The sequence below is a fragment of the Mustela erminea genome, chromosome 19 (assembly GCF_009829155.1).
Source record: "Mustela erminea isolate mMusErm1 chromosome 19, mMusErm1.Pri, whole genome shotgun sequence".
Lineage (NCBI taxonomy): Eukaryota > Metazoa > Chordata > Mammalia > Carnivora > Mustelidae > Mustela > Mustela erminea.
Window position 1 is genome coordinate 13,004,396 of NC_045632.1, and position 12,960 is coordinate 13,017,355.

The window sequence follows — 12,960 nt, forward strand, 5'->3', positions numbered from 1 at the left end:
AAAGCTAATAGGGGACCAGGCAGGGGAGGATGGGGACTGTGGGCTGGGTTCACAAACACAAATGAAGCAGGTATATGGCCCTAAAAGGAGTGTGTGTCAGGCACAGGGTAGTCTGGTATGTGGCCAGGCTTACAACACAAGAGTGGACGTGAATGAGGTAGACACAGAGGCAAGGGATAACCAAGGCGAGATGTCATGCAGACCAGAGTGGGTCTCTGCACCGCTCTTTGCACTCACCAGGATTTTGTGAGGGCTTTGTTGGGGCCTGGGCTGTTTCGTTCAGCCAGGAAGATAAGGTCAAGGGCAAATGTGGTCATTTGTGAGAGTCATTAAGGCCTGGGGTGAACTATCAGTGGAGCTGGGCTTTGAGTGAGGGTTAGGTGGGCAGAGGAAGATTGTGACTGCTTTGGGGATGGCAGTGCAGCACCTCGTGCAATAGGGCCGTCGGTGTCTGAGATCCATATGTCTGAAGCAAGGAACAGACCTGAGCAGTGAAGGCTTCATAGGAGGATTTGGGGCTGTGATGGCTTGTGGGAGTCTTGAGAAGTCAATGGTCACATTCAATCCTATTTGAATTTGCAGAGACTCCTGTGGATGCTGTTGTCAGGTTTTGGTGCAAGGTCTAAAACCAAGACCCAATATTATGTGTGGCACTGATGTCTGAAAACCCTGAGGGGCTCAGGTGGCCAGAGTGCTGCTTCTGCTCCCCACTCTTCCCTCAGAACTAACATCTAACCAAATACTGTTTTTATCAAGGGGCTCAGGGGCCTATCCCTCTTTAGTTGGTTTCAGCTCCTTACCTGCCTGTGGAGTTACTCAGATAAGTCAGTGGCATCTTCCCAGGGGAAACGGGTACCTCTTTGTGTCGATATTACAAAGCTTGGATCTCACAACCACCAGCTGTTAACTCTTTCCCAGATTGCCACCCCGTGTGGCCCAGTGTGGCATGTGGTGTCCTTCTCTCCCACGCTGTGAATATATATGGTTAGAAAAGTGCTCTCGATCTCATGTGGCCAGTGTTAGGTGTTCTGTGTTTGGCCATCTCTGTCACCCTAGCACACAGTCCCTTCTTCACTGTGGGGTGAAGAGGAGGTGATTGAAATAAAGTCATCTATAACTATAAGGCCAGAGAGTTGCCTAAGGTATGCAGGGCAATAAGCTGGTGGCAGCCACGGGCAGGTGACAATGTCTGCAATGTGGGGATGTGCCATCTAAGGAATGACATGTGCTTGTGGAGGGAGTGTGCCTGATGCCCCAGGGCCCTGGGCTTGAGAGCTGGGTGGCTTGTTCATACTAGGTGAATTGTGTAGCAGAAATGGGTGAATGCCTCTGTGCCAGACCCTTGTTTGGTACCTTGTTATCCACCTCCCTCGTCTTTCTGATGGGTGGTGCCCATGATCAGTGGGCCTGTGAGGAGACAGTGGCACCACTGGTGCTAGGGCCTGGTTTCTCTTCTGTGTTGGATGCTTAGGAAAGGATGGGTGAGGGGTAGATGTGGAGGGGTTGGATTGTCATCTTTGAGGGAGAGGCTGTTTATGGTTTCATCTGTCTCCATCTTGCCAGGGTATTGTGACCTTTGAGGACATTGCCGTGTCCTTCTCCTGGGAGGAATGGGATCTTCTTGATGAGGCTCAGAGACACCTGTACCAGGATGTGATGCTGGAGAACTTGGCGCTTATAACCTCCCTGGGTAAGGTCCTCACACCTGCCTCTGTCCCCTGAGCTAGTCTTTCTGTTTCCCTTTTTCCCCAAGGGCTGGTCTGTCCTCCCATCAGGATTGTGGTCTCTGCTTCCTTCTCCACTTCCTTGAATGGCAGTGTTGTTGGCTGGGCTGAGGTATGTGCACTGCCTGCTCCTTGAGTAGCCCCACCACCTGAGACTCCCAAGCCTCCCAGGGAAGGAACCAGGGTCAGGAGTGTTCCAGTCAGCCCAGTGGATCCCACTTTGCTGCCCTCTCTCTGGCAGGTAACTAACAGTTACAAAGCACCCGAGTATCCCAGGTTCCACTTTCTTCCTCCAGCTGACATTTCCTTATTCCTTCTTGGGCCAGAAATTGCCGTCACTGACCATCACGGTTATGTAGACCACTGTCTGTTCTTGCAAGATCCTCCTTGGAAGTTGTCTTTATAATAGTTTTCTTTCCTGTGCGCTGCATGTGCTGAGCTGTTCTTGGCCAGTGCTGGCCCCTTATCTCTCCCGTCTTCCCCTTATTAGCACCTGGATCATCCAGGGGCAACACAGCTGCTCGTCTCGGGGTTGTGGTGGAGAGTCCGTTGTGGTTCACAGCCCAGCTCCGAACAGTGACACCTAGGGGAGAGCAAGATGTCAGGGCTGTGTGCACATCATACCAGAAACTTCCTGTTTGTGACTGGTCTTTTGTTGGTAATGACCGTGGCCCCCAGACTTCATACCTGCCTTTCCTTCCCCGGTCATCACCCTCAGGTGACTGGTCAACTGCTGGTCATCACTTGTACTCTTACTTCCCGCCCAGGGCTAATCCACACCTCTCTGATCTGCACATCTTGACCATTTTAATCACTGCTTCATGTGGGGACTCTCCTCATTGGCTCCTGTGTGTTGTGTCATGAGGTGCACACAGATTCTTGCATACACAGTTTCTCTTTCACTGTCGAATTTTCCTGAGCCTGAACACACCCTTCTATGTGACAGACTGTATCCGGTTGAAAGTTATGTGTAGACCTTGTCTCTCCTCAGTGTGTTTATTTCACCTCACAAGTGCCCCTGAGCCCGCATTTTGTGATCATTAGTGGCCCAGTACAGCTAAGCATCTCAGCCTCAGCCTGAATTCAAACCTCCTATCCTATAAACAATCTCATGGACTTGTTTCTGGGTTTGTTAGACATACCTGGGTAGTGGCTGCCTACCCACAAATGTCACCGTGCACTTCACCAGCATTTCCTACTTTCAGGTTGTTGGCATGGAGCAGAGGATGAGGAGGCACGTTCTGAGCAGAGCATTTCTGTAGAAAGAGTGTCACAGGTCAGGACTCCCAAGACAGGTCTTTTTCCCCAGAAGGCCAACCCCTGTGAGGTGTGTGGTCTGGTCTTGAAAGACAATTTTCACACAGCTGAACACCAGGAAACACAATTCAGTGAGAAACTGTACACTGGTGGGACACATGGGAAAAGATTTTATTTCGGTGAAAACCTTCAGCAGCAGCTCAAGCAGCACATGAGCGAAAAGCCCTTCGGAAACCACATAAGCAGAGCTTCAGTGGTCAAGAACTGCAGCTTGCAGGTGTCAGGGGAGCCCTTTATCTGCGGGGAGATTGGGAAGGACTTCTTGGCCACCTCAGGAACCCTCCAGCAACAGGCCACACATACTGGAGAGAAGTCAAACAATGGAACTGAATGTGGGGTGGCCTTCCACATGGGAAAAACTCAGCACCGCTGGGGAGACAGCACAGAAGCTTTCAGCCACAAGCATACATTCGTTCAACACCAGAGGGTTCACCCTCGAGAAAGATGTTACATGTGCAGTGAATGTGGGAAATCTTTTAGCCATAACTCTAGCCTTATTAAACACCAGAGAGTTCACACAGGAGAAAGACCTTACGAGTGTGGGGAATGTGGGAAATCCTTTAGCCAGAGCTCCAACCTCTTTCAGCATCGGAGAGTTCATACTGGAGAAAGGCCTTATGAGTGCAGTGAATGTGGGAAATCTTTCAGCCAAAGCTACAGCCTCAATAACCATCGGAAGGTTCACACCGGAGAAAGGCCATTTGAGTGTGGAGAATGTGGCAAATCCTTCAGTCAAAGATCGAACCTCATTCAACATCAGAGGATTCACACTGGAGAAAAGCCCTATGAATGCAGTGAATGTGGGAAGTCCTTTAATCAAAGCTCTGCGCTCCTGCAGCACCATACCGTTCATACTGGAGAACGGCCCTATGAATGCGGTGAATGTGGGAAATCCTTTACCTACAATTCCAGTCTTTTAAAACACCAGAAAGTCCACACGGGATCAAAGCCTTATGAGTGCAGTGAATGTAGGAAATCTTTTAGCCAGAATTGCAGTCTTGTTCTCCATCTGAGAGTTCACACTGGAGAAAGGCCTTATGAGTGCAGCAAATGTGGAAAATCTTTTAGCCAAAGCTCTGCACTCCTTAAGCACCAGAGAGTTCACACTGGAGAAAGGCCATATGAGTGCAGTGAGTGTGGGAAGTCCTTTAGGCGAAGCTCCAACTTCAGTGACCATCGGAGAGTTCACACTGGAGAAAGGCCGTATAAGTGTAACCAATGTGGGAAATCCTTCAGTAAGAGCTCTGGCCTCACTCGACACCAGAGAGTTCATAGTGGATTGGGCATTATAAATATGAGTGAGAAAGCCATTAGCCGAAGCCCTTACCTCATTGATTACCACACAGTTCACATGGGAAGTACAACTTAGATATGTAGCAAATGTATTTCCTTGTTCAGTATAACAACATCGAGGAGCTCTCTTTTGAGGGTACCATCTGCCTGAATTGAGCCTCATACATCCAGACATCAAAATAAATTCCAGGTATGTAGAACCGTGTTGCATGTTTCAGCTCAGGCCCATGTGAGTTTTTATTACATTGATTCTGTAGCAGCAGCCGTTCACCTCTCCCCTGCGGGTGCCTGCATTTGTGTCACTTAGCCACAGTGACATGTTCAGCAAAGTAAGCCTTAGTGTTTTCCCATTCCCTGGGTAAATGTGAAAAGCCAGGGGACTCATTCTTTTCTCTCTGATTAGTTAGGGCATGGATGACTCCATTGTGTTCCAGAGGACTCCATCTTAGTTCTGCTGGTGGCCTGAAAAGTCAGCTTTTTTAGGGATATTATTGGTCTGATGACTCTTGTGATGAAATTTGCAGCCTCCAACTCACCAACCAAGGAACAGCCTTCCTCTGTATTCTGGTTTATGTTATAACAAAGGCCTTGTTGTGTAAGTCACCTTTATCTTAAGGATTAGATTCACTTCATGGGGTGGTTTCAGAATGACAGGAGAAACAGGTGCTATGGGAGCCCCAATCTTTGTGTGCATCAAGGGGATGGAAGGATGGTAGTTTTCTCTCTAATTTGGCTCTTGTTTGCATTGTTGCCCAAGGGTTCTAATAAGATTCTATAAAGATTTGTGGTTAGATTGTAGCCTGGATGCAGGATGTTTTGTGGTGTCGGGACTTGTCCTGAAAAGAGGGCAGTTGTAATAACCTCTGATAGTTCTGGAGACAACATAGAATTGTTCTCTTGTTTGCAGGGGTATTGCATTGTGCCCAGCACTGGTGCAGGGAATGTTCCTAGGCCCTGCAAAGGAGTGATGTACTCTGATGCCCAGAATTCTATGTGGTAGTGTCACTGGCTGAAAGATGATAGTGGGATCATAACTGTACACAAATGGTGGATTAACAGAGAGGCCAAAAGAACACGACAAACTGGTTAGAATGTGCCTCTTTTAAAGGCTGCCTGCTATTGTTCGGACAGTATGGCTGTGAAGGATGAGCCAGTACAGAAATTCTCAGATCCTTCTGAACTATAAATCTTGTGTAGCTGAGGGCCTTAGAAGAATCATCTAATGGGGGGCTCCTGGGTGGCTCAGTTGGTTAAGTGTCCGATTTTTGGTTTTGACTCAGGTGAGGATCTCAGGGTTGTAAGATTAGGCCCTGCGTACAGATCAAGCCTCAGTGTGGAGCCTGCTTGGGATCCTCTCCCTTCTCCCTGTGCGTCCCCACACATCCACATTCTCTCACTTGCACGCCCTCTCTCTAGAAAGAAGTCTAACAGTTTTACAGATTCCTGTAGCTTTTCTGCAATGTGCACCTAAAGGTCATTGCAACAAAGGAAGGAAAACAAAGATAGAAGGAAGGAGGATCTCAGTCCAGAAGTGCAGGCTTTACGCAGCTTGCTTTCCCGATGACTCAGGTGGACATGGCTTTCGTTGCTTTCCTCTATTTGCTGCCACTGAGGCAAGGTGCTGATCCCAGGACATTACAAGGGATATGGTGGGGTTTGCCAAACTTTTTTTTGAAAACTTTTTTTATATTGTAATGCCTTTTCAGAATAGTTAATAAATAATAAATTGTCCATGTTTACACTGTTCCATTTGATGATTTTTGACATTCATATAAACCCATGAAACCATCATCACAATCATAGCAGTGTGCGTATACATCACCCCGTATTCATTCATGCTCTTTAATTATTATGTCTTTCTCTCTGTCCTCCAGGCAAACATTGATTCACTTTCTTCTGCAATAGATTAATATGTATTTTCTGCAATTTTACGTGATTGAAAATAAAACGTTTTGGGTTTTTTCCCCCCTATGTGTCCTTATGTGGTATATTATTTATTTTGAGATTTGTCAATGGACCTGTGTAATTAGTTCATTCTTTTGATATTGTCAAGAAATGTAATGTTCTGTGGATTAACCACTATTTTTTTATTTACTTGTCTTTTTCAGATATTTGAGTTGTTTCTGGTTTGGGGCTTTATCAAACAGTTATTATAGACATTTGATTCTTAAATTTACAATTCTTTATATGGATATGCTTCATTTCTCTTGTGTTAATATCTCAGAGCAAATGCTTGAGTTACAGGGCTGCAATTTTGGGACTGTTTAAATGAGGTCATTCTCATGAGAACTCTTCACTGATAGCTCCCTGTGAAAAGATGTGTTAGTTATGGGCTGAAATGTATGTTCCCAAAATGAAATGTTGAAGTCCTAATCTCCAGTACCTCAGAATATCACTGAGTTTGGAAATAGGGTTTTTAAAAAGGTAAAATCAAGGCGATACTGTGGACACTAATCCACTGTGACTAGTGTCATTGAGAGGAAATTGGTACGGAGACAGACGGAGGGAAGATCATGTGAAGACAAGAAGAAAATACCCACCCACAAGCCAAGGAGAGAAGTGTCAGGAGAATTCAGTGCTTCTGACACCCTGATCTCTCATATCTAGCCTCCAAATTTGTGAGAAAATACACTTCTGTTGTTTAAGCCACCCAGTCTGAAATAATGTGTTATGGTGGCCTTAGCAAATCTTAGGGGGCCATCAGCATCTGGGAAGGAGAGGGTCTGCAGGGCACCCTAGGGTCAGAGGAAGGAGGTGATTACAATCTGTAGAGTAGTTGGGACCAGAAGGAGAGATGGACTTGGAATTGATTCCTCCATCCCCACCTTTCACTGGAGGTCACAAAGAGAAATTTGCCGTCCAGCCATGTAAAATGGAGATCATCACCAGAACCGCCTCTGGGGCTATTTGAGGATGTAAAGAGCTCATGGTCCAGGAAGGGGGCTCAGATGGAGAACTTTTAAGAGTGACAGTTGTCCTAAGGGGTGGGGAGCAGGATCAGCAATGCCTTTGGAAGGGGGCAAAAGACCACTGGGGTGAATATTGGGGTGTTAATACCTGACAGGCCTTGCAGGGGCCGAGGTTGAAGTGAGGGGGCGGGTAAGGTTCCCACCTGGCTCTTCCTGAAGCTCTGATCCCTACTGAACAGTCCCAAGCCAGTGGGGGACAAATAGGGACTGCACGGCTTGGACCGTGCACACATCACCATGGGGCCCTGGATAAGTGGTGGCTACACCTCAAGGGCCCCTTGAACACCTTCAGATGGATTTTATCCAGCTTCTACCCTCCATGGGACTTGAATATGTTTTAGTTATTGTATGTCCATTTGCAGAGTGGGTTAAAGCATTTCTTAGCTGAAAAGCTGCAGCTCTTATAGTCACTGAAAAGCTGATTGATTTTGTTTCCAACCCTGCGTCATTCCACTGTTTACATCTACATTAAGTGGTCATGTCACACTTTATATAAACTCTATTTTATCACTCAACAATCCTCTAGGAAAGTTGAACTGACCACTGCCATTGTTAACATCAGCAGGACTTTCAGAAACCTTTGAGCTCCCCTGGCCCAAGGTATTCTCTCTAGCCCTTATGGCCATGTCATCCACTCACTCATTTATCCCCCTATGAATTACTAAGTGGAAGACTCATGCATGTGTCTAGGGATTTCATTTCCAGTACTAGTCCTGCTCTGCTATATGCAGACATGGCAAATGTTATCAGGGACTCATGTACCATACCCAGTCCTGTCACTAACTGATTAAGGGCGCCTTCTGAAAACATGCTTTAAAGAGCCTTTTCATGATTTTCAACTAGTAAATGCCATCTGTTGGAAGACCTCAGAGAGTAACTGCTCTTGAATCTTATGGGAAGGAACCTGTCAGGGGCTGTTAGCAACAAATAGAGCAGTAAAATTCCAAGAGGTCATGCTGGTTCATGGTTCACAACTAAAGAAATTCAGAATTCCACGCAGTTGGAAGGCTAAGGCTACTATCTAAGACCTCCAACTGAGGATTGTAAGCTGATCTTCAAAAGCAGACAGGTGACCCAAGACCTTTGGAACAGATAACTGCTTCCACTCAATACCTCAGAGCAAGACATTTAAGAAATTACAGTTTGGTTTTTTTAATCTGCTTGCCTATAATTGTTCCACTTCTCATTTTCTGCAGACCCCTTGTCATTACCACTAATGGCCCTTTTACTCGTTTGTTCCTTCCTATTATAAGGTTAGGTTACATCAGAACATACTCAGTCTAACACCCTTATTCGATTATCCCTACAGCAGCCACTGCTCTCAATCTTACTTACTGCTGGATATGCCATTCTTCTGCAGCCCACCCTGATAAAACCTCTGGGTCATGCAGGTTGCATGAGATGAGACCATAGGGAGTTACAGCAGATGGCATTTCCACTTGCACACACATGGACATGGATCTTACATAAATCAATTTGTGACATTGCTAGTGTCCCTCTCTCCCAGAAAAAGAACCGATTATTTCAATCTATTGATCAGACCTCAGGCGATCCTAAGTTTGATTTCAGTAATCTTCAAAGGGCAATGTCCCCAGTACCTACTACCTGGTATTCATCTCGATAGAGATCCAAAAAATGTAACCCAGTCATGTAAGCCCTAGGTTCTGACCTTATATCAAGATAGACTTCTTTGTTCCCAGATGTCTCTGTGCCTGTGACAGATAACTACTTCCTTTGTGGGGAGGGCCCACAGGATTCAGATTAATGCCTCAGGTACTTTCAGAATAGTATCTTAAGACTTGTCCATTAAAAAAAACAAAAAACCAAACTTGTCCATACATGAGAGACCCTAGTTATATAAATTACCAATTTTGGAAGTCCAATCCAAGTGTGATTTCCAACATGAGGTCTGTTCTACTATTCAGCACACTGAGGGAATTAGTGACTCATTTTTTATGTAAACGATGTGAGTAGTGTTCCCATCAGTGGGAATCGTACAAATAGAAAAGACTAATAAATCTATCAGTAGCCTTGGCAGAAGTTTTAAATGACACCACTTCTGCCCTAGATGTAGTAAACATTTGTCTCAACTCATTGACACGAGTAGTGATGGACAGTCTCAATGCTCTAGATTTCTTGTTGGCTAGTCATGGTGGAATCTGTGTCATTGCTAATACTTCTTGTCCTTAGATCCATGAAACAGACAAGGGACTCTGAATTGCGCTTGCTTTTGTCACAGTGGCCATGATGCTGGTCTGTTTGTCCAATCTCAAATGCCTCTATGCAACTGCACTGTTCTGGATGATCACCATGATGATATAACAATAAAAAGGTGAAGCCAACCTCACAGTACCACTATGAAGATGAAATGAATCTTGACACAGTGAAGATTTGAATTTTGTGTTTTCTCCAAATTGATCAACTTCTCAGAAGTGAGAGAAAGACCAGGGTGGAGGTGAGAGAATATGGAAATGGACAATGCCCAGACTGTATAGAAAGATAGAACTCAGACCCACAGTCTCTGGTAACCAACCCATGAATCTGTATAACCAGCCCAAGATGCCAGCCATCTAGAAGTGAAACCTGTAGGAAATCATACCATTATATCTTGCAACAATTCAGGATGCCAAAGGATCACCCCAGTAACGATGACTGAAGAGCCAGGACGTGATTAATAATGGACAGATTTCTTCATTTTTGTCCTTGTTTGCAACATAATACCAACGAGAGAAGGCCAGAACTGTACCCCTAACCAATCATGTAGGATGCATCTCTTCTATTTACCCCGCCTACAGTTGCTCACACCTTTTTAATTTTTTTTTAAGATTTTATTTATTTATTTGGCAGGCAGAGATCACAAGTAGGCAGAGAGGCAGGCAGAGAGAGAGGGACAGGGGGAAGCAGGCTCCCCACTGAGTAGCCCCTGTTGGGGACTTGATCCCAGGACCCTGGGATCATGACCTGAGCTGAAGGCAGAGGCTTTAACGCACTGAGCCACCCAGGTGCCCCAGTCTTACCTTTTTAAACTATAAGTTTACCACTCTTCTGCCTCCCTTTGAGAATCTGTCAAAATACAAGTGATAGATTCTGAAAACCTTGTTGCAGCAAGGGCTGAATAAACAGCCTTTGAGTGTTCTCATTTGGTTTGTCTTCGTGTGTTTCCATAGCTCTTGGACATATTCCTCAAAATACTGTGTTGTAAGTTGATTTGAAATAATTTTGTGTGATTTTATAAGGATTTATTAGCAATAGTGTTAAGTTTACTTGTTGCATTTCATTTTCCATCCTAGGTTATGGACATTTTGGCAATTATCTGACAAAGAACATAATCTCATCTAACCATCTTTTAGGGAGTCAACTGCTTTGGAGCCTCTCCATACCAAGTATCGAAAGACATGGTCATTTATTAATCCACATTTTACTACCTTTTTATCCTGCCAATGAAGAGTATTGCAGGGGCCACCTAGGAACTCTGGCATTAGGTAATTTATGATGAACTTAAACCTTCCTCATTGGTGAATCCTCCTAAACTGTGTCCTTCTTTGTCCTATTTTTAGTCCAACTTTCTTTTCCTTCAGTCCACAGTATTCTGGAGTTGGCTGAAAAGCCTCCACGTCCCTTGAGTTTGTAACTTCCTTTTAGAGGAGAGACAGTCCTGAAAATGGACGTTCCACCTGGTTATGTTAAAGAAAAGCTGTGGCATTGTCAAAAAAGACTTCCCAAATACCAGGAGAAGAAAAAAAAAGTTTGCTAAGTCATTGATTCTTCTCCTGTGCACACACTCTCTAGGAATCAGTCTATCTTCTGATTGAGCCAAGAGATGCACAAACATGGTTGGAAAGAGTCCAGTAGACCTGACTTAAAAATATTCCAAGATTAATGAAATTTTAATGTTAAAAATGAAAGAACTGAAAATCATTTGGAACTTTTACAAAGGATACTTGATAATGTAAAATTATTGCCCTAAGGTAGGTAGCATAAAGCAATGGTAAATATTTAATGCTTTAAATGGGATTGGCTCTCTTTTAAAGATTTTATTTATTTAAGAGAGAGTAAGGAGAGAGAGAAGGAGCAGGGACATAAGGAGAGGGAGAAACAGACTCCCTGCTGAGCAGGGCTCAGTCCCAGAACTCTGGGATCATGGCCTGAACCAAAGGCAGCTGCTTAACCAGCTGAAAAACCCAGATGCCCCTGGGATTGGCTCTTTATGTTGCTAAACATAACCATCCACAAAGCTGTTTTTCTAATAAAAATTTGCTAAATTGTGATTTTGAATAATGGCCTTGACCCTTGGATCACCAGGTAAGAAACAGGAGATCTCAGAGCTTTTGTGTTATTGCAAGAGTGTGGGTTTTTTTTTTTTTTTAACGATTTATTTGAGGGGTGCCTGGGTGGATCAGTTGGTTAAGCAGCTGCCTTTGGCTCAGGTCATGATCCCAGGGTCCTGGGATCGAGTCCTGCATCAGGGGCTCAGCAGAGAGCCTGTTTCTCCCTCTCCCACTGCCTCTTGCTCTGACTACTTGTACTCTGTCTCTGTGTCAAATAAATAAAAACCTAAAAATAAAAAGATTCATTTCAGAGGGAGCATGAGTGAACATGAGCTGGGGGAGGTAGCAGAGGGAGAGGGCAGGAATCTAAAGCAGACTCCCCACTGAGCTTGGAGCCTGACAGTGGGGCTTGATCTCACCACCCTGGGATCATGACCTGAGCCGAATCCAAGAGTCAGAAACTGAACTGACTGAGCTACCCAGGCACCCCTTAAGTGTTTTTAAACATTGGTTTATGTACATAAATTGGTTTATGTATATAAGATTGCTTACATTTTTAAGGATTTGACAGTTTCTCCCTCTGTTGTGTGTCTCACTTAGCTGGTGCACTAGGAAAGGGACAAAGTTCAGCCGTAAGTACAAGATGTTCTTCAGCATATGGTGTAGCCCAATTTCAGGGTGGCTAGACTGGAGAAAAATGTGTGTCCTAAGATCATTGCGGTGTATTTCAACCCCAATAAGGACTGGGGCCACTTGTCAGTCAAATGTATTGCCACTGAATTACCCAAAAGTCTTGCTTCATGGTGGAGACTTAACCTTACATAATGGATGAATGGACATATGAATATGTTGCAGACCACACAAACTGCCAGACCTTGTGAAAATTTTAGAAAAAATTATCTTTTTATCCCAGCAGGGGGAACAACCTGGAGACAGGGGTTGTTGTTCCTGATGAGCACAAAGGGGATAAAAGTGGGGAAACATGTTTCCATAAGTGCAGTGGTGTTTATTAGCCACATTTTGGATTATCAAATAGCCCCATATAAAGTACCAAGGTGGAAGAAAGGGAGAAGGTGACAAAGGTGCACACCAGTATCAGGAGGGTTTGGGTGGCTCTGGTCTCGGGAGAGTCTGGGGGCATGACGCCATTGTCCTTGCCTCTTGTACCTGTAGGGGATGCTCACCATGGAGCCGTTAGCCCAACTATACAACATCAGTGAAGAAAAGCACGAATACTTGTTTGTTTTAATAAAGAGAGCTCAGTTTTCCTTGTGAAGGGAGGGAACCAGAATATTTCACCCCAAAAGAAGCAGCTTTCATATATAGGTTGTTTTTAATTCAAGACACAAAACAGTAGGCACAAGAAGGACACGGAGATTCTTCCCTTTT

The 12,960-nt window shown here is 44.8% G+C and overlaps 1 protein-coding gene across 3 annotated transcripts in view; it reads left to right on the forward strand.

Moving 5' to 3' along the window:
* The window catches only part of LOC116579383 (zinc finger protein 211-like), a 48,382-nt gene extending 37,023 nt beyond the window's left edge, over positions 1-11,359 (forward strand). For 2 of the 3 annotated variants that reach the window (XM_032324734.1, XM_032324736.1), the window contains exons 3-4: positions 1,564-1,690; positions 2,930-7,700. In XM_032324734.1, the coding sequence (XP_032180625.1) occupies positions 1,564-1,690; positions 2,930-4,410 (1,608 nt within the window). In that variant the 3' untranslated portion in view covers positions 4,411-7,700. Of the gene's footprint in view, positions 1-1,563; positions 1,691-2,929; positions 7,701-10,593 lie in introns of those variants that run through there. The other variant, XR_004281236.1, reaches the window with a different exon arrangement.
* Positions 11,360-12,960: the final 1,601 nt, after the last annotated feature.